This window comes from Mirounga angustirostris, unplaced genomic scaffold (genome assembly GCF_029215605.1).
Source record: "Mirounga angustirostris isolate CCGP_5_RB_7025 unplaced genomic scaffold, mMirAng1.0.hap1 SCAF_7, whole genome shotgun sequence".
NCBI classification, from domain to species: domain Eukaryota; kingdom Metazoa; phylum Chordata; class Mammalia; order Carnivora; family Phocidae; genus Mirounga; species Mirounga angustirostris.
This window is the reverse complement of record NW_026991715.1, coordinates 19,284,939-19,307,229: the sequence shown is the minus strand read 5'-3', so window position 1 is coordinate 19,307,229 and position 22,291 is coordinate 19,284,939. Positions and strand designations below refer to the sequence as shown.

The following is a 22,291-nucleotide window of genomic DNA, read 5'->3' as shown; positions in this document are numbered from 1 at the left end:
GGGATGCAATTTTTGGTCCTATAAGGGGGAAGACCTTAGATGGTAAGTTAAAGAACTTGTATTTCATCTGGTAAGAAAAGTCAGAGATTGCTGTCAAGTTAATGGAAGTGAAGAACTTCCAGGAAGAACTTTCTGAGGAGGTGGAAGTTGTAGAGAATTCTGGTTCTAGACGTATTACACTTGAGATGCTAGCCGAACAGCGGAAGTGGAGCAGCTGACTGAGTGGTTAAAAATGGGAAGTACGGTAGGAAGAGAGAAAAGGGAGTCAGCCTTAGATGCAGATGCAATGGCTTGAGGTGCGCCAAGGAAGGACCCCCGACCACTTCGGGGGAGGCACAGCCTCAGGGATGAGAGAAGGAGGCTAAAGAGATTCAGAGGAGTAATAAAAACAGTCTAGTACCCAGAAGAGGAGGATTTTTGAGAATAAGTAGTAGAGGTCATGTCTCACGAAGGGCAGGTCAAGAACGGTGGACGAAGGGCCATGGGTTTGGCAGGTTCACTAACTTTGAAAAAGCCAAATTGCAGGGGCTTATTGAAAAGTTTGGCACTGGAAAAAACTGAAACAAAATATAACCCAAGGGCTTCACACTGTTGAAAAAAATCTTACATACTGGTAGAAAAATGTACAGATATTTTCTTGTGAAAACAAGAAGAAATTCAGCTTTAAGAGAGGAGGGGATGAGTGGACCATGAAAGAGTTTTTCTTGGGAAGTAGAGACACTATTTAAGAGGCAGAAAGGGTGAGTACATAGAAAAGTTGGGAGACAAGAATTAGACTGTGGTTAAAAAAAATTTTTTTTTTTAGTTGAAGCAGATATTAATTAACCAGTTCGTTTCTGTGGCCTGTCCATGGCTGTGCTGTCTTTGGTTCCTTTTCTTCCCCAACGTGGGCTTGACTGCCCAGCGTGGTTGATGCTGCTGCTTGCATATCGGGGCAGTCTTTGCATTTTTCCATTTCATTTGGTGGGCTGTTCATTTGTCTACCAGTGAACTTGAATTCAGCTGGACATGCTCAGCCCCTCTTTGGATAAAAACAGGTGTTCCGCTATTCCCATGTTGACAGCTACAAGGCTTCCAAGGACAGGAAACAGAAGAGGATGGACACAGAGCCTCAGCCCATCTCTCAGGTCCTGCTGCGCAGGTCTCAGGATTTTCGTTTTACCATTTTACCTTCGGAGACTACCGATCTCAAAATCAGAACAGAAGCACTATCTTTTCTGAATATAAACTTGACACTTGCCAGCTTAGACATACATTTTAAGTGATTTTCAGAATCCCTTTTTCCAGCTATACTTCTAGCAACAGGATGAAAATCACTCAACATATTGCAAGTGAAAACAGGGCCATGAAGTTAAGCGCAAGAGGGAAAAATGACTAGGTCAGTTGCCCCTGCAGCAGCCCTAAAGAATGCATCCAGCATGTGTGAGTGTTCAATAAAACAAGCCCTCTGTGCTCGGACAGAAAATTCTTGGTAAGTTTTTTTTGGAGCCAGAAGAGGGCAGAATCTTATTTCTTATTTCTACATAATAACAAAGACCTAGAAGCCCAGAAAGGAAGACATAAGTGCGAAAGTAGCTGATTCCATATTTAATCTTCTCGTTATGTCTGCCTGAGGGCTTTTCCTTTCTGATGACCCATTCTCTTCAGTGTAAAAGAAGTATTTCCATTTTCACGAAATGGTGTATAGATAAGACACAGTTTTACCAAATATAATTCCTGATTCCTTTTGTTATGTAAGAAGTCAGTAATAGTTTATGATTTGCTTTTCGGTACGAGTCTCTTAGATGGCTTAAAAATAATTAGGTTTTTAAATAAATGACATATGGAAAATAATTTAGTAGGACAGACTGAAGATGAAGATAAACGCTGAAATTTTCGTACTTAAGATCATTTGGTAGCTACTGCTCATCCACCCCTGTCTTAAGGCAAAGGGAAAGATGAGAGGAAAAAGAGAAGAGAAAAAGCACATTATCCTTTGGGACCTCACTTTTAAAGAGTTTGTAATGAAATTAGGGAGATGACTCAGCCTTAAGTGATTGTGTGTGAATCAAATACCAAGGAATGTGATAGAAACTCTTTGCAATCTAGAAAATTTAAGACCGCTTCATGGAAGGGTAGCTGAGCCTGAAGCTTCAAGTTTTAAGTTAGAGTAGAAAAAGAAGTAACTGGCTCAGGAAGTTAATGGGCCAGGGGGGCTGGTGTACAGGACACGGACCTGGGGGCTGGAGGAGAGGGTCTTCTGTTGAGGAAAACGCAGGAAATAGGTTCCGCAAGTAGGACAGAAATGAGATTTTGGAACACCGTGAAACCTAGACAGAGGAGTATAGGCTCAAGACTGCAGGTAAGTAGCAGCGATGGTAGATTTTTTTTTTAGCAGAGAGGAAAGTGGGATGTGTAGATAGAAAAAATTTGAGGCTGAAGAGACCAGAGAAGAGGAAAAGAACTTGGGCTAAGGAAATGGCAGTAGGAAAGGAAAAGAAGAAAACCACCAAGTTTTTCCAGGGAGAAATCAATATAGTTGCCTGTGACAGACTCAAACTAGGGAGTAGGGCATCAGAGACAAAGCCAGTGCCCTCCGTCTCGTAGCGAATGACAGCTGTGGGCATAGAAATAGGGAGATGGGAGCAGCAGTGAGCACGGATCTCTCAACTGACTCTAGGTCCTGATGTGAGTTTTCACACCAGAAGTCTGTAACTGGGCTCATGATCTAAGGGTACTACAGGCTAGCTCAAGCCTCAGATCTGCTCACAGTGAGATGTCTTAACGCGAGGTCTGTGAATGCCCTGGAATTATATCAAATCTTCAGTCATGTGCATGTTTCTGGGAATTGGGTCCATGTGCTTCTTTAGAATCACAGAGGCACCTATATTCTTAAAAAAATAAAGGTAGGAATCATCGATTGGGCCAAAGGAATGAATTAGAAAAGTGAGGTTTGTATCTGAAATTTTCTAACTACAGTTTATTTAAGTGTGAATAACTATGCAAATGGGAATTATTTTGATAATCATGGCAAAACTGATAAAACCTTATCCCACTTTTTCTGTGGAGTCAGTCCCCTGGGTAGATGTGATCCCTCTGGTTTCATCTCTGTCCTAACCCTCATCCCTTGGGCCCATCCAGACTACTACACCTTCTCCAAGACCCATGGACATGATCGCTTTTATAATTAAGTAGCACCCTTTTATCTCAGAGCTATAAAAAGATTTTTGCTATTCCTCTGACTGATGCCCTATTGTTAAGTAATATGGATAAATTTGGGGGGCATAAGCAGAAGAGTTCATCTTTGATAATCTCACAGTTATTCAGCTTAAGGCGTGTAAGTCTCGTTGTGAAATGTCAACACCTTTAAATCCAAGCACCAGGGATTTGTAAAGCAGAAAAGAACTTGACTCCATGAAGTCATATATTACTGCAGAGAATGTTCTGGTCTTTTGTGAAGGGAATTTGGCAGTCAGCTTTTCCTTACATGAAAATAAGATGAAAGTTTTCTGGCGTTTGAATTTTGGGAGAGTGCCTTTGGTTTTGTTTTCCTGCAAAACACGAGGAGTTGTGTATATGGGAAAAACTGGACTTGATATAAAAAAAACTTAGACCTGTTTAGAGTCACAGTATTTTACTGTAATTCAGGCATATTATTACATTATCACTTAAATAGTAAAACTGTCTGTTGGCTTCATGAATTTGTTTGGTACTTGGTTTGAAACACTGAGAGAGTACATTCCAGAACATAGCCAAGTTGGCTTCAGTTCATGCACAACAGATTGCCTGCTGCAAGTATAAATAACCATTTTTTTATGGAATCACTTTCATGTTTTTCTTTATATATTTGAGGAAAAATAGAAAATAAGAGTTAGATGAATGTTATTAGGAGCATTATTTTTCCTACTCTCAGGTTTATTTTAACATTCTTAAAATATTTTTCACTTTGTACTCTTTCTTAGTAAACTGTTTTCTGATAAAACGTTTCACTGTTTTCAGCATTTTATGATTTTTGCCAAAATATGAAAGTATCTCTACTAGCTCTTTTTGTTGTAAGACCAAGTTCCATGTCGATAGGCCTCCAAAAGGAATAACTTGGTTTCTCAGATTTAGAGTGCCTGCTGAATTGGAATGCTAACAGTAAGAACTGCTTTTTGTAAAAAATTAATGTGTTTTGCACTCTCTACACGTTTTAATACATTTATAGTAACTGTCTGGAGGTTAAGACTAATTCAGTTCCTTTTAGCATAGGCTGTTAGGCAGTAAAAATACGACTATATTTTAAACAAGAAAATGTTCATGTGCCATAATATTTATAGTAAATTATATAACAGTTTTAGATGATGTCGTATGTTACACTATATAAACTCTTTTCTTAAGCCAGACTCTTTGTATATATTATCTTTCAGTGATTGTACACAGTGGTATAGTGTTTCACTTGATACGATTTTAATCACTGTTAGGTTGAACTTGAAAGGAAGTTGGAATCTGCAACTAAGTCTAAACTGCATTACAAGCAGCAGTGGGGACGAGCTTTGAAAGAACTTGCCAGACTTAAACAGGTATGTAGTTTATAGCTGATGATGGATTGTTCGTTTTATGTCTTTTTGTCCCTTGATTCTTTACAAGTATGCGTATTTGGCAATATGTCTTATGTTCAGATGTGTCCATTTCAATTTCCAGGGCTATTTCTGACATTAGGAGGTTAGGGGCTTTTTTAAAGATCTTTTAATCTTAATTAAAAAAAAAAGCTTTTAGGTCTCTCTTTTTTTTTAAATAGCCAACTATCCTCCCCAGAAGAAAGTGGGAATAATTTATTTTACTTTCACTTATAAAATGCCCATTTTTTTCCCTCTTAGTATAAATTCCTTCCATTGAAAGTACTGTTCAGGAGAGAACTTTAAGAATAACTTAAAAAATTTAACATGTCCTCCAACTGAAGAGCTTATTTTAAATATTATTCCTAGAAGACATAGGCATTTATTCAGCGAAGAAAAGGAGAGACAATTTTTGCATAATTTTACAAGAATTTAAAAAGTGATAGTGGTTTCCTGAGTTCTTCTTACGTTACTTTTCTTCCCCCTCCTCCTTCCTACTTGATAACAAATGCCGTAAGCCTCAGGAGAAATTAATCTTATTTTGGGGTGCAATTTCCTCAGATGATTACGATCAAGTAAAATGTGAGCAAGGTTTTTTAGACTCCAACCTACTTGATCTCACACTTTTAAGGACCAGTAATGGTTAGCTTTATTCTAACTTCTGCTTTTTTAACAGTTTTATTCTGAATGAAATTTGGCACATAGGGCCTTTCAAATTTGTATTCTTTATATCTGTCTCCATGACCATTAATTGCTATTAAACATCTTTGTGGAATCGTATTAATCGCTTCCTGCCCTCATAGAGAATTATGTCCAAGACTACAGGAGAATTAATAGTACAATTTGCCTTACCATAGCTCCTACAAGAGTTGAGATGACACAGAATGACCATGAAAGTTCACAGGACTAAGGATAGATGAGTGTAACTGGGGGCCTCCTGTATTCAAGCTACTGCCTGCCCTAGATTTATTGATGTAGGTAAAAAGTCTTTCCCTCAGGGAGCTTACAATTTAGTAGTAGGGAAGAAAAGTACAAGTATAACATTTATATTTAAAAGAGCCTGAGAAGAACCATCCAGAGCAGTCAGGAGAGGAAAGTACATCTATTTTATAGCACTTAAGAAAGGTGTTGTGGAAGAGGAGGTATTTGAGATAGACCTCTGGTGAGTGGGTTGTGATTGAGGAAAGTAGTGAGGGAAATGCTGGAAATAAAATCACTGAAATGATTATGGCAAACAGGCTAAAATCACTGAAATGATTATGGCAAACAGGCACGGAGTTGGAAAGCATAGACTACTTGGACCCCAGAGAAGGACCCCTTGTAGTGGTCATTTTGGGCGATAAGGACTGGAACTTCTGTGGGAACGGGACATACAGATTCTTGTTGAAAAAAAAAAAAAGAAAAAAAAATAGTTTTGGTAGATGGTGTGTAGCACCATCTACCTGATTTTAATGCAGAGTAGAAAGTCAAAGTTGATGCCCAAGGCTAAAGCCTTACCATCTGGAGATAGTTTTCCAGTACGGAAATGCAGTATGAAGATGAGAAGGAGATAGGACTTGCAAAGTTGGACATTTTAACTTCTGCAGAGAGAAATTCAGCAAGCAGTCAGAAATATGGATCCGGTGTAGGGAGGCTGATGGGGCTTAAGAACAGAGCAAGGACTCCCTTGCAGAGGCGAGAACTGAAGCCATGGCAGACACAACTGAGTATCCTTAGGTTTGCAGAGGACAGAGGAGAGCTGATGCTGGAGGCAGCAGCTAGAAAGAGGGTGATCATGACAAGGATTTCCAGCCGCTCACTTCTTGTCATTTCATCCTAACCAAGATCCCTCTGCAGCAGGTAATTTTATTTCCCTCTTCCAGATGAAAGACACTGAGACTGAGAGAAGTTAAGTCAGGTGCACCTGCTCACACAGATCATGAGCGAGCAGGCGAGGCCTGGAGTCCAGGCTCTTTCCCCTTTTTTCATGTTATCTTTTTATTCCCTAGAAGCCAAATAATGCAAGAATTTCAAGAGAAACAAAGGGAGCCAGGGAAGGCTTTAGGGATTTCTGACAAAGTACTGAGGCACAAGTCACTGTTTGGCACATCCCAGCCAGGAAAGTGGCATCCCTGACTTAGATAGGCAAGCTCTGATGGTGAGAACTGAGTGACTTCGAGCGGGAAGAAGCTGAAGCCATGATGCCAAGGGCCTTAGGCTACATACGGTACAAGGTGGAGAAGCCTGAGGAATTGGGAACAAGGAAATAATGTGTTGGGAGTAGCTGTTAAAAGTGACAGGATTCAAATTCTCTCAGAGGTGGTTTAGAACATGTCCTGAGAGGTGAGGTGAATCTTGGCTCTACCTCTTGATTTTTCACCATACAAATGAGGAGACTAATTTCTCCTCACAGGTGGTTCTGAGAATTGAATGAGTGGTTTATACAGCGTTTAATACAGGTTTGGTACTAGGATGTGCTCAGTACATTGTTAACCGTTAAAAGGAACTGAGCCCTAAAACTGTTGTGGAGTGTTCTTGGTTTTAGTCAGCGGGGACCTAATTGGTTGGTAGCTTTGGATATTTCTAGGGACAGAAAAATATTGGAGGGATTTGGTACTACGGTGTTCTAGTCAACAATTTCAGATTTTTAAGTCTACAGAAGCGGCAGATGTGGTTATATAGTAATAGCAACAGGGAAGTGGGTAGGATATAGTTTGAGTATTAACAGTACTTTGTATTTACATGGTAGTTTTATAGATGTTCTTTAGAAAACTGTATAGAAGGAAAAAAAAAATCCTAAACGTGCAGATACACCAGAGAATCTGTAGAACGTCCTAAAGATTGGGTATAAAGAGATGAGAGAGCATGGAGTCTGTAGTTCTCACTTTCCCTCTTTCTGTCAGCCTGTCCTTACTGGGAGCCTGTGGTGCCCCTTGCACACGAGTGGATGCTCCCCACAGAGCGGCGCTGTCTCATGGGGAATCCTGCGTCCAGCTGGGAGGACTGATAGTTCTCCAGGGTCTAGCAGGGTGGTGAGATATCCAAATGAAGTTAGCCAAAATAGAAAAATAAGAGGACAGTGGGCTTACCATTATATACCCAGCTCCCTCAAAGCTAAGGGGACAGTGTTTGAAAGAGTGTTTGAAATACCACGATCAGATTTGCTATCATTTCCTGTCTTAAAACCAAGAGTAGATGGGGAAGACGGGGAAGACGGTGCCTGCAGCTGAAGAAAAGTTACATAGTGAAGGCTCAGAGACTCAGAGAATGGTAATTCATTAGAAGCCATTACCAGAATCAGTACTGAAAAGGTAGAAAAGTATTAGCTGTTGATTAGTGATGACTCTCTTCTCCAAAGGAAGTACCCTAATTACTGAAACAGAATTTCATTAGAATTGTCTCGAAAAGGCTGCCACCCACCTGCCCTTCCTATCACAGGCATCCTTGTACACTTTTGCTATTTCTTGCTCTTCTCATTTAATCCCTTCTTTTCTGTTTACCCTTTCTTCCTATGTCTTTTCTACCCTCTTGCCTAAAAACCACGGGCAAAGTAATTTTGGTGTTTGTTCCTCTGAACAGAGAGGTTATCATCACAAAAGTCAGATGCTTCCCTTGGAGTTAGTGTCTGTATTAAGAAGAAAACAGCCCTACATTATTGGCTCACCTCTGAACTATTTGCTCAAGAAAAGAGTCTTATTCTTTGAGTGCAGTGATCTTCCCTGCAGAGTAATTCTGTTCCTTATCCCACAAACTTTCTGCTTTGGAAACAACACTGTAAACAAACTTTGAGGTCACTAGGCATCACTGATGGTCTACAGACGACTTTTGAGGTTCGGCACTTAGGAAGAAATGCAAGAGCCAGTAACGATTTTTTGCAGGTTTAAAAATGAATAACTTCATCAAATAGGCACAATTCATATGTGTGAAAATACAATTTTTTTAGAACTTTTTATTAAAAACACATTTATTGTGTTTGAATATAAAATTGGAATCCTCTATCTGCTTTTGTGCAGAGGACTGTTTGTGCAACTTCTTGTTTAAATTGGATTAGTACCATGTTAATTTTACATTGCCTCTGGTGAATAGCCACGGGGCTATAATCTCTGCCAGTAATTTGTCACAGCAAAATCCTCTGGAGGGCCATACAAAACATTTGTGTAGTACGGATTAGACGGGGAAAGCCATATCTTAGATTGTTAATAAATGTTAATGACAAAACCCAGCTGGTAAAGCTTGGAAATAAGATCTAATGCTTGGTGCCTATTGCCAAAAGAATGTTTAAACAGATTTCCATTACTCAAAGGTGACCCAGTATAGTCAATTTGTGAATTAAAAAATCATACTCTTCTAATGATTTAGAAAAAAAAAAAATCTTTTCTTCTGCCTCACAACCATAAAAATCTGTGTTTCCAAGCTGTAATTTTGTGTTGTTATTGTTGGTCTTTGCGAACGGGGAAGATGGCTGTAAAATAGAACATTAAATGGGTCCGAACTTAGAAAACAAGGAAATGAGCCCCAGACATTCTGGATTTGATATCTTTGCTACAGTGTGTAGCACAGATCTTTAAAGAATTCTGATTGTTAGACAGTTAAGGGGAAATTTAGTTTCTTTTCCCCCCACGTCCACAAAGATACAGTGTAGAAATATTTTTAAACCCAAACACTTGAGTTTCCTTGTTCTACAGTTACTCAAGGTTGTCACTTTAACTTTTGTTTTCTAAATAATATGTTTAAAAACATTTCTTTTTTTTTTTTTTTTAATTCATGAGAGACAGAGCGAGAGAGAAAGGCAGAGGGAGAAACAGGCTCCCAAGGAGCAGGGAGCCCGATGCGGGACTCGATCCCAGGACCCTGAGATCATGACCTGAGCCGAAGGCAGATGCTTAACCATCTGAGCCACCCAGGCGCCCTAAAAACATTTCTTGTCACCCTAGAAAATAATTAGGTAGAATAAAAGCCACTACTTCTAAAAAAATAATAATAATCAGTCATTAAGAGGTATGAATTTGTTGGTGGAGAAAATTTAACATTTTCATTATGTCAGATCCATTAAAACTAGGCACATTTGTTCCCAGGACAGGAAACAGAAGGAAGAGTTGGGGTAGGATGTGGGTCCCTTACCATATTTGTGCACAGTAGATCTGTGTAAAACGAAGCTCTGGTGTATTTAGTTAAAACAACACAGACTTCATTGGCTGACATCAGCACTATCTTGTCCAGCCTCCTGCTTATCCACTCGGGGTAATTAATTTGATTAATTTATAAGTAATTTAGCCAAGGAGGGGATGTAAATCTTTGTTTAAGAAAACAGTTGGAGGTCCAAGCCTTGGTTAAAAACTGTGTCTTGAAACCATCCAGGCCCTCCTACTGACTTGTCAGCTCTGGGTTATTTTCAGAAAACTTGACTTGAGTTCCTTAGTTTCGTTGCAAGTTTTTCCCACAGACTTACATGGTATGTGTGAGTGGGGGAGTCAGTAGTGGTCACTTTTTAGCCGCTGTTTAGTCTAGTGTATGCATGTTTACATCTCCTCTCTGGATTTATAGGCAGCTAAGGCAAAATAAAGATTATACTCACTTGATGGAGGAGCCTTTAACCCAGAGCACCTGGCAACAGAGAGGATTTCTTTCTCTAACCTCTAATTTTTGTGCATGCATGTGTGATGATTATTAATGCCATATACTTGAGGAAAAATGCGAGGCATTTAAAGGCTTTTCTTCAATATTTTAGAACTAGAATGTTTCCAGTTTCATAAAGTGACAATTTTATAGAGTAAGCTAACATCATATAATTGGCTTTCAGTATTTTTTTTCCTGCTTGTAATTATGCTTGCTTAATTGTAAACAAATGCAAATTTTGCAACACTGCATAACACAGAAAATAGTAATCACCAGTAATCTTATCCCCTCCTCAGCTAGAGGTAACAATTTGATATATTTTTGTTGAGCTTTCTTGTCCTTTCTTTTTTAATAATTAGCTTTTTAAAAGAAATCTACCCTAACAGTCCAAAGAGGAGGGGAAAAAAAAAGATTCTTATACATCCCAACCACCACCTTCTATTTTAAGAAACAGAGCATTATCAGTGCTTTAGAAGCCCTCCGTGTGCCTTTTCTCAACTGCAGCCCCTCCAGAGGTGACGGACTACTTGCCTAAATTTGGTATTTATTCTTGCTTTGCTTTTCTTTTGTGTGTTTTTGAACTTTATATATAGGTGGAATCATTCTGTTGTCTACATTATATGAGTTAAAATTGCTTTTAAGATTTAGCTATAGTTCATTTTTAATGCTTTATAAAACAAATATATGAACATAGCACAATTTATCCAGTCCTTTTTCAGTGATTTTTTTTTTTTAACTTAGAATAAGACAACACTGAACATTTTTGCATGTGTCCCAAGTTTCTCTAGAGTTTATATCAAAAAGTAGAGTTTCTGGTAAAAGCGTTCACTGGTTTCTTCTGCTTTGCTAAATATGGCGAAATTACTTTCCAAAGTGGTTGTACAACTTTTCAGTTCCCAAGAGTGCTGTGTAATTGTTATTCTCCATACCATGTCCAACACTTGGCTATTATAACATGTATTAATTTTTTCCAGTTTGGTGGGTCTGAAATAGGATCACTTTGTGGCTTCAGTTTTCAAAGCCTTGATTACTTCTTTGGAGCATCTTTTCATTTCTTTATTAACCACTGGTGTGGTTTCACTGGGGAATGCCTTTTTATGTCTTGGGCTCAGTAGGAGTAAGTCAAAGGTAATCCAGATTTTCAAATTCCAGAAGCCAAATTTGAAATAACTACTATCACTCTGTTCTAGAAAATAGGTGATACGATGGAGAATTGTAGTAAAGAATTGGAATCTTTTGAATGATATAGAAATTCTAGAACTGAGAAGTATTTTAAATGCAGTGTAAGAATTCAGTAGATGAATTAACAGCATATTCGATATAGCAGACCCAAGGATGTCTCAGGCGAAGTCAATAAAAAGCATCCAAACTGAAAGGGGCGGGGGGAAGATGGAAAATTTAGCCAAGAACTTGAGCGTCACGTGGGATAGACTATACAAGACTGACTCCCTTTTGTGTGTAACTGAGACCCTGTCTTAGTCTGTTTGGGCGGCCATAACAAAAGACCACAGACTTAACAAACAACAGATTGGTTTCTCAAAGTTGTGGGGGCTGGAAGGCCAAGATCATAGTGCTGGTGTGGTCAGGTTCTATGTTTAGTGAGGGCCTGCTTCCCAGTTCATAAATGGCCACCTTTTTTCTGCGTCCTCATGTGGTGGAGGCACCAGGGAGCTCTGTTGGACCTCTTTGATAGGAGCAGTAATCCCATTTATGAGGGCTCACCTTCATGACCTAATCACCTCCCAAAGGCCCCATCCCCTAACAGCTCAAAATGGGGATTAGGTTTCATTACACACATTTCCCCAGCTATCAGAAAGTAGAGGGTTCCTGTAAAACTTCTTGGAAGTCAAAATGGTGCAAAGCAGAGAGTATCCCCAACTTTCCCCCAGTTGGTGTTTCGCCACTTTGCTTTTACAAAAGACCTACATTAGTATGATGATGGCTTTTTTGTAGTAGGGGAACTCCTCTTTAGATTTGTTTAGCAAAAAACCGTACTAATGTAGGTTTTTCATAACAACGAAGCAGTGTAATACCAACTTTCAAAAAGGTGGGAAACCTGTATGCATTTGGGGGAGACACAAATACTAAGCCTCTGGCAAGCCTTCAGAAGACAACAGAATGGAAGAGAAAGCCGTATTTGAACTAGGTGAGAATTCTCTGAAAGTGCAAAAGGTATCAATTTACAGATTGAAGAATATTTGTGAACTCTAAACAGAATAAATACAAAGTAAAACATACCTAGATTCATAATAGTAAAATTGACAAAAAAGCAATGAAAACCGTAAGGGATGGAGGTACAGGAAGACATGGCCTTCATGGGAGCAACAATCCAGACAGATGACTTTACAACAGCAGCGAAGGAATTCATAAGATAATAGAGTAACATCCGTGAAGTACTGAAAGAAAATAACTGCCAACCTCAAGTTCTGTATGCAGTAAAATGTTCTTCGTAAGTAACAGTGACGTAAGACTTTGCAGACTAACAAAAATTGGGAGACTTTGTCATGGCAAACCTAGAGTAAAAATATAAGGTGTTCTTCAGGCAGAAGGAAGATAAGCCCAGACAAAAACAGGAGAATAAACAGCAATGGAAATAAATATCTGACTACATATTGATTGTAGAAAACAACGCTCACAGCATTTGTTGAGTTTGATATACGTAGAATTAAAATTCATGACAAAAACCTAGAAGGACAAAGTAGAAGAGAGATGGAGGAACAAATAGAGTTAAAATGTTTAAAGTATGTTCCATTATTTGTGAAGTTGTCAAAGTCCTGATCTGTATTAGTCATTTTTACTCTTTTTTAAGAAATAATAAGAAGCTGAAAAGGGGAGGCAGCGGGGGCATGGGTGAAAAGACAAAGGATTAATCTAAAAAAGACCAGAGGAGAGAATAACATCAAAAAGATGGAACAAGTACAGTGTCCTAACATGTAAAGATTTAAACCAGTTATATGACCAATTGCTTTAAATAAAATGGACCAAATACTGTCATTAGAGACAAATATTACATGAAAAACTAAAAACAACAGCAGTATGCTACTTAGAAAGGACACAGCTTAAAGGTAAGGGTACAGAATGGATAAATTTGAAAGAGGGAAAAGTATGTACCACATTAATACTAATCACAAGAAAGCCAATCTAGCACTACTTTTGTCAGGCAAAGTAGACTTCAGGGCAACACCTGTAGATAGTGTTCATCATCATAAAAGGGTCAATTCACCTGGAAGATGACAACAGTTCTACCTGTGTATGCACTTGGCAACAGCCACAAATTTATATGAAGCAAAAAAATCAAGAGAACTAAAAGGAGGCAACCCTCTCGGGTCCCCCCTCTCTCTTCTGAAGCTTTCTATTGCTCAATAAACTTTAGTATTAAAGGAAAAATAGACATTAATAACGGTACATTTTACTGTAACTCTCCAAGGAAGTGATAGAGCAAACAAGAAAAGCAGTAACGATTTAGAAGATTTAAACAACACAACCATTGGTATATATAGAATATTTTATATCTAAAATACACATATTCTAGTACACATGGAACATTTAGCCACATTGCTCACATGCAAGATCACACTATTCTCAACAAATTTCATAAGGTTGTAATTGAGAGTATCTTCTGTCCACAGTGAGATTAATCTAAAAATTAATAACGAAAAGCTCATATCCCCAAATGATTGAAAATTAAGTACTTCACTTCTAATTACCCATAGCTAAACTGAAAACCACAAGTGAAATTAGAAAATGTTTTGAACCAAAAAGTAATACAGCATATCAAGACAGGAGATTTAATGCAAACTGTGCTTAGCGGGAAATTTTATAACCTTGAGGGCACTTAAAAAATAAAAGCAAAAAAATTATTCTTTAAATATTCCTTTCAGATGGTCGGTAAGAATAAGAAATTAAGGCAGTTAGAAGAAAGGGATGAATAAAAATTAAGGAAATGGGAAAGTATACAACAAAATCAACAAAGCAAAATGTTCTTTCTTGAAAAGATGTCCTTCATGGCAGTGTTCAAGGACAAAAAGAATATGCCCTAACTTCCAACATCAAGAATAAAATGGGGACACAGGGCTATTGATCTCATAGTCATTGAAAGAGATAAGAGAATGGTAATAAAAATTTTCTGTAAACTTGAGAAACAGAACTTACAAAACTGACACAAGAAGAAATAGAAAATATTCATTGGATAGCTGTTAAGGAAATTGAATCTGTAATGAAAAACTTTCATATAAAGGCTCTAGGCCTAGATGGCTACACATTTGAATTTTAGTAAAAATTTTAGAAATACCACTAATTGTAGACAAACTGTTTCAGAAAGTAGGAAGACTGAACACTCTTCTTTTCTTTTTTTTTTTTTTTAAAGATTTATTTATTTGCGAGAGAGAGAATGAGAGACAGAGAGCACGAGAGGGAGGAGGGTCAGAGGGAGAAGCAGACTCTCTGCCGAGCAGGGAGCCCGATGCGGGACTCGATCCCGGGACTCCAGGATCATGACCTGAGCCAAAGGCAGTCGCTTAACCGACTGAGCCACCCAGGCGCCAACACTCTTTTCTAAATGAGACTAGCATAATCTTGATTCCCAAATCTGACAAGGACATTACAAGAACAAAATAAATTGGACAGTCCCAGGAACATTGATAAACCACTTACAACAATCACAACAGGGTTTATTAAACAAAAGCAAACATGGTGGTTTACCACCTTAAGAAAACAAAGGAGAAAAAAATCAAAAGGGTTTATTAGTTGGAAAGGAGAAAATAAAACTGCTATTATTTGTAGATGACACACTTAGAAAACCAAAAAGTATCTACAGAAGATCTAGAATTAGTGAGTTTAGCAAGTTTGCTGGAAACCAAATGTCAATGTTAATTCTCTATACTAGAGCCAATTAGAAAACGAGAATTTAAAAACTCTGCCATTTACAATAACATCTCAAAAGAAGAAATACTTCGGAGCATATTCTAAGAAAATTGTTACCCTTAGTATATAGAAAAGTATAAAACATTCCGTGAAATTAAGTAAGACCTACATAATTGAAGAAGTAAACAGTGTTCACTGATGACAGATTTAGTATTGTAAAGATAATGGTTTTGGTCAAGGTGATCTGAAGATTAGGCATAATCATAAATCCCAGGGGCCTTTTTTTCCCAGCCACAGAAACAGATTTATATGAAAATAGACTATCACTTATCAAGATCGATTATTTTAAAAGTTACAGTATTAAGGCAGTATGATTTAATGCAAAGGTAGAGAAATAGATCAGGTTAGAGAGTCGTGGGTGGTGTTACTGCCAAGCAGTAGGAGAGGATATTTTTTTAGTAAATGTTGCCATGTCAGTTGAAGCTCTATAGGGGGGAAAAAAGAAACGATCTCACACATACTCAAAACCCATTGCATATGAATTATTGATCTAAATGAAGCTTCAAGATGATATAAAAGAGCATCGTCATACAAGAGTCTCTTCAAGACTGAGGCAGGCAAAAAATTCCTTAAATTGGACATAGAAGGCACTAGCTAGAAAAGAATAAATTTGGACTATGTTAAAATTAAGTAAGAAACACCATTACAGAAATGAAAAGGCAAGACAAAACTAGTGGAAAATATTTGCAATTTAAATAGCCAACAAAAGACTTATCCCTGTCTATATAAGGTACATAATAAATATATCAGTAAGGAAAAATGCATAACCAAGTAGAGCAAAGTGCCACATGGTTGAACAGGAACTTTACAAAAGAAGAATGCCGTTTAAATACTAAAACGTGTTCAACCTCATTAGTCTTGGAAAAAAAATGCAAAATAAATTTACAGCGAGATACCGCCACATAAACCTATCAAAATGGTTTAAATGCAGAAAGAATTATATTACCAAGTACTGGTAAGAATATGGAGCACTGGAATGCTCATAGGGAAGTATAAATTAGTACTGCTACTTTGAAAACAGTGCTTATTAATACTGAATTTCTCCTACCGTATGGCCCTTCTGTTTGAATCCTAGGTATATACCCAATAGAAAGGCATACAAACATGAGCCCGTAGACATGTACAGTAATATTTACATCAGCGTTAGAGAACACAACTTCAAACTAACCCCGAGTTCCCTCCGCAGCGGAATGAAAAGATTGTATGTTCATCCAGTGTAATACTATGTAGTAACAGCAATCATCAGCTCTACCGAATACAAATCAGTCTGCAAGACAATGTTAAAGAAGCCACACGTGAAGTAATACCTAGAATTCCATTTCTGTGAAGTTCAAGCAGTCACGTCTTATTTGTGGCGTAAAAAATTAGGCAGTAGTTATCTTGAGGAAAGGAGGGGTGGTTAGTGGGTCGGAGGAAGCACAGGGGGCTTCTGTTTCATGATCTGCATGGAGTAGTTTGCTCTATAAAACCTTACCACTCTGTACACTTATCATGTGTAAGAACTCTGTTTACCCGTTATTCAAAAGTTTATGTTGAAAAACAGAGGATGACATATACCTACTGATAGAGCTCTCCCCTTTGGGGCTTCGGTCCTAACGAAAGCAGAGCACCTGTCCCTACAGAAATCTGTGCAAAGAACCACGAGCTGACTCTGTTCGATGATGGGGTGTTTGCAGCCCCACCTGTGGTACCAGACGCATCCGTGACTGAGAGAGGGGTTGACTCAATCGTGGATATCCACTCTGGGGACGGTTGCACATTTATTTTAAAGACAGTTTGTCCTATGTGCAGGTTCTTGTGTGAATGTAAAGAGTAGAAAGGTGTATGATGACCTGAGGTGGACGAGGAATTAGTGACCAGTGCAGAGACCGTTTATTCGGTTTTTCGCGGTGTATCTTTGTATAAGTAACCGTTTCTTAGATGCTTTTGCCACTGGTCCTTGTGGCAACTCATTGTGTTGCCAGCAGACTCTTCCTGCCTGCACCTCGGGTTCTCTTACGGTCTTTCGCTAACTTTAGTCACGGACTGTGCCCTGGATGGCTGTGGCTGGCCGCGAGAAGACGGGACTGTTCGAGAGAACCTGGCCCTTTCCAGACAGTGTGCGTCTCGGAATGAGAGCGCAGGGCTGTGTCATGGGTCCTGTCTAGCGGGATTATGATCACAAGTCAAGGTTGTACAAAATATATTTACTCCTCACATTCGAGTTCTGGCTTGTTTCTTTCTTTCCAGCGGGAGCAAGAAAGTCAAATGGCTCGACTTAAAAAACAGCAAGAAGAACTGGAACAGATGAGGCTCCGTTACCTGGCTGCTGAGGAAAAAGATACGGTGAAGACCGAGAGACAAGAATTGTTGGATATCAGAAATGAATTAAACAGGTATAATAACCAAAAAATTCCCTTTTTCTCCCCCATACAGAAATGGGAGTTCCAGAAGGAGAACCTACCACTGTGTTATAGACATGGAAGATGTTATAAATAACATGACCCTTGCCTTCTAAAATTTTGCTGTCATAGACATACAGTATTTTTTTCTTTTTTGTGGTTTTAGTTTAGTTTAGTATATAGGTATTAAGCTTCTGCTGTTTGCTAAGCACGGTTTTCGTGGCTTAAATGCAGATAGCCATTTGGCTATCAGATTTGCAGATTGTGCAAAATTGAGTCTTATCGTTAATATCTTAATAAATTAGGATTTAGCAAGGACTTAAACCACTGAGTACATTAGAACCAAGAGTCCCCTGTATGAATTATAAGGCAGACCTCATAAGTGATGGGAAAGACAGGAGCAGACCATTGATGTGAGGAAGGCTGGGAGGACGCACGGGGCCGCTAGCAACAGTGTGACGGGGCTCTCACAGGGCCATTGGTAGAAGTGTTCACAACTCCGCATTGGTTCCACCACTCCTGGGTGTTCGTACCGATGTGCAGCACGTTTTCAGGTCAGTCAGCTTCCTAGAGAGCTTCCAGGGGAATGTGACCAAAAAGGTGGTCAGGAGAGAGGGAAGTTGAACGTGAGAACTCTAGGACAAAGCATTAGATAGCTATCTTCAGGTATCTGGAGGGCTCCCAAGTTAAAGAGAAGTAGGTGCCCCTCTTGAACAGAATCGTAGCCAGCGGATGGAAAGGATAAGGCGACATACCAAGCTCAGTATAAGAAGGAACGTTCTACAGAACACTTCCACAAAGTCGCAGGTTCCTAGTGACAAGAGTGTGCAGGTGAAGTCCAGACATAGTGTCAGTCAGGGCTGTCAAGTTTCCCTTGTTAACTTTGTGGGTTTCTTCAGCTACAAGGTTCTAAAATTCTACTGTGAGCCTGATTGGTGATTTGCATTTTAGTAAAGATGCAGTAGGAACCGTCTATCACTGGTGTAAAAATTCTGTGTATCCTTCATGCATCAACAGATGAACAAGAAAATGGCTGGGCTTTCTCATACATAGTTTGAGGTTGTATGTTACTAGTTTGCATACAGGACCTATTTGTCCAAGAAAGTTCTAAGAATTAAAGTAGAGGGACCATCCACAGGGATTGCTCTAATTTGTACCCCTGTCCCATTAACCACTTGATTGCCACCCGAGTCCCAAAGCACAGTGCTTTGACTACTTAGGTTTTTTTCTCTGAGAACAGATGGAGATGTTTGATGTCCATCTTGGACTGGATAGTTCAGTTTCATGTTCTTTTGTGGGGAATCTTAAGGGATCATATGAACAAACCAAAGTATATACATACCATCAACAGTCCTACACTCTTTCTGGGGCCAAGTCCTCCCTGTCTGTGAGTGCAGGACTCTCCTCACTGGCTCTTCTGCCTCTTCCCCACTCTGCATAAATTCAGAAGTGGATTTGGTCCTCATGGGCATACTTATCCTGAAGACCATTCAGAAGCAGGGGCTTAGACTCAACTGCTTCACCCTTCCCATTTATAAAGATAAAATTTAGGAGTAGTTGCAAATTAAAACATTTTTGTAGCCACTTGCATAAAGGAGTATGAAGTTATCTCTTAATTGTACATACCCAATTAAAACATAGGCCGCTGTCCAAAGTTGGTGTTACAATCACTGGGGGAAAGTATAGTAAGTATACTTAACATTCGCAAGGCCACGTGATTAACAGTATTCCACTGGAAACACCCAGGTCCCAGTCTGATACCTGCTGTCCCTTCTCTGACTACTAGATGAGGCGTCACAAACATACAAAATCTTAAAAGGTACATGCCGTCTGAACCAGGCATTCACATGGAAACAATGTCACTTTCTACGAACACTTGGTGATAAAAGCTCTGTAATAGTAAAGAGTTTTCCTCTTGAGTCACTGCAGTATCCCCAACACCTAGCACCGTTGGGTACATACAGATATTTGTTGAGTGACTTAAGGAAATTTTATTCAAAACAAAAACAAAGATTTATCAACAACCTAAAGACCAGCAATAAAGGGTGATTAAAGAAGGGTACCTCCAAGTGAAGGAATGTGGTGAAGCCCTTTAGAAGACACTGAAAGATGTAGGAAAACATTTTATAAGTGGGAAAAAAGTAGTTTACAGCCTTGCCTCTATACTAAGAAATTGATGAATTTTTTAGAAAAATATTTAAGGTACATACACATTTTTAATTGAAAAGAAATACAGAAAATTATTATTTAGATTGGTTATCTCTGGATAAGATCATCACGATTTTGTGTGTGTATATTTCTGGAACTGCTACAGTTTGTGTCTATTTTATAATTAGAAAAACAAATATTGTTTTCAAAACTGTCTTTTATGAGCATGAGGACTCTGGCTAGCCAAGCGGAATACTGGTTTTTGTTATCTTCCTGAAAATAATGCTACAGACATAATTTCCCATCAAATCATTTTTTGAAACGGTGTTTTGTTAACTAAAAAAAAATCAAAAACCAAAACAGCACTTGTTGCCTGCTTAGAGTGGCATTTGTTCTTGACTTTTCAGGTTAAGGCAACAAGAACAGAAACAGTACCAGGATTCCAGAGAGATTGCGAGTGGAAAAATGGACAGCCCACGTGGCAGTACCCTGGAAGAAGGTTTGGATGATTATTTGACTCGACTCATAGAAGAAAGGGATACTTTGATGAGGACGGGTGTGTATAATCACGAGGATCGAATAATAAGTGAACTAGACCGACAGATCAGAGAGGTTTTGGCAAAAAACAATGCCAGTAATTAATAACATTTGGAAAATCTTTACAGAGACTCCAGGCCTAAATTTTAATTTCATTGTAAACCCCTCGAAAGAAGGGAAAATGGATGTTTTAAAACCAGTTTTCAATTTTTTATAAGCAAAATTTTGTATGTTACTGTACAGTATTTATTTGATTTTATTTACTTTATGCTACCTCTCCCACTCTGGTTTTATTTGTAATTGCATTTTATATACTCATTTTAAATGACTTTTCAGTGTTTCTCATAATTTATAATTTCATAACTAACTTTCACAACAGCTTTTCACGAGATGTGCCCTTAGAGAAATGACTGCAGTAATTTCCAGTTGTATAATTTTTCATGTTGAGCCAAAAGAGTATGTGTTGCACTTTAAAAATGCTGCGTCCTATTCATTTGAATACAGCTATCTCGAAAGTTGAGGCCAACTGTAAACAGTTTTATTTAACTTACTTTAGACAGCTTGTGCTTTTAACTTGTAACATTTGCAAGTGACAAGTTTGAAAACAGAAAGCAAGATCAATGCAAAGAAGCGCTAGGCTCTCCTGAATGACAAACTGGGCATTTATTTAAATAAAGTTAACACAGAATAAACTTGTTTCAACACCCACTGAACTTCCAAATTTTCACTGTGCTCCTAACTTTCAGGAAGATGAAAGTCGCAAGTTTAAAGAGGTGTTCGCCTGCCCACTCTTGCCCAAGATTGTATTGTTTTGTTTTCTTGAAAAAGAAGGATTTTTTAATTTTCCCCTTAACAGTAATGCTTGTTCTTAACCCAAAACCTCTGTAATGTAACAGGCAGAGAGACACAAAGGCTTCTGCTGAGAAAGAAGAGTGAAAAACGACTATTTTTTAACTCCCCCTAATTTTAATCAGTTGGTTTTTAAAGTATTCGAGATGAAGTCATTGGATTTATGTAGTGCCCTTCCCTGCGAACTTCGAGAATTCCTGTACATCGTCTTCTTCGTAGCCAGCGTTTGCCCTCAGGGCAACACTTCCCACCTCCTTCTCCAGAGTTTGTTAGCAAATTCACAGATTAGGTGAGTCTTAAGGTATAGGTAGTTTAAAATTTCTGATTCCCAAATATAATAAATTTAAGGATATTTTAGGAAATATATAGTGTTTACCGAGAACTTCCCTAAAAGCAGAATAGGCAGTTTGGAAACATGAAAATAATTTTCTGTTGTTTTCAAGGAGGTGTATTTTTTTGGGAAAGTAAATAAAGCCCCTACGCGCATTCTATGTTTTGTTTTGTTTCCTTAAAAACAACCCAGCAGTAAATGACAGAGAAGGAAAGTACTGCACGAGAGGCTAACAACTCTGTGAATCACAGCAGGAATGTGAAATATTAATTATGGTTAGACACTTCTCTCATTGATTCTCCTGCCACACGCGTGGGCCGGAGGTATTTTCGTTTGGGGAGGCCCCTGGGGAAATGGGGTGCGCTGTGTCTTCGCTTGCTTTGCGTGCTGCGCGTGACTCCCTCCCAACACTAGAGGGGGCCTCAGATTTGGAGAAACAGAAAGGACCTTTCCCATCGGGTGTGTGGTTCACTTCGCCTCCTGTAAGGCCGTCTTCTGGCTCTGGAACTTCACCAGTACGGTCCGAGTCCTCTGCCACGGTGAGCTCCTGAGCGGTCGCTTACGGATGCTTCTCCACGGGGCAGGCCGGTGGCCGGCGCCCCGCGTCGCTTTGTGCGTTGGGTTGTGAGGGGCATACGTTGCCCGTTACCTTCGTAGGTCTGAAAATTGGGAACCTGTGAGATTTTACCACCTTTTTGTGGTCCTTCGGCAGCGGCCCTCTCGTGCGAATGAGAAGTGCCTCTCGGGGTCGGGAAGTTGAGCGTCCGCGCAGGTGAATGAAGGCGGGGCGCCGCTCGGTGAGGTGGCTTCCTCGTTCCTACACCTAACGCAGACCTTTCGCCGGGTATTTTCAGGTGAAGTAAAGTTTACCTCTAAGATGTCTATGCCTCTTTTTTTTTTTTAAAGATTTGATTTATTTATTTGAGAGAGAGAGAATGAGAGACAGAGAG

The 22,291-nt window shown here is 39.0% G+C and overlaps 1 protein-coding gene across 3 annotated transcripts in view; it reads left to right on the top strand.

The window, feature by feature from the left end:
- CEP120 (centrosomal protein 120) overlaps nt 1-21,501 on the top strand; it is a 64,138-nt gene extending 42,637 nt beyond the window's left edge. For all 3 annotated transcript variants that reach the window (XM_045891713.3, XM_045891705.3, XM_045891723.3), the window contains 3 exons: nt 4,443-4,541; nt 17,325-17,470; nt 20,032-21,501. In XM_045891713.3, the coding sequence (XP_045747669.1) occupies nt 4,443-4,541; nt 17,325-17,470; nt 20,032-20,266 (480 nt within the window). In that variant the 3' untranslated portion in view covers nt 20,267-21,501. The remainder of the gene's footprint in view (nt 1-4,442; nt 4,542-17,324; nt 17,471-20,031) is intronic.
- Nucleotides 21,502-22,291: the final 790 nt, after the last annotated feature.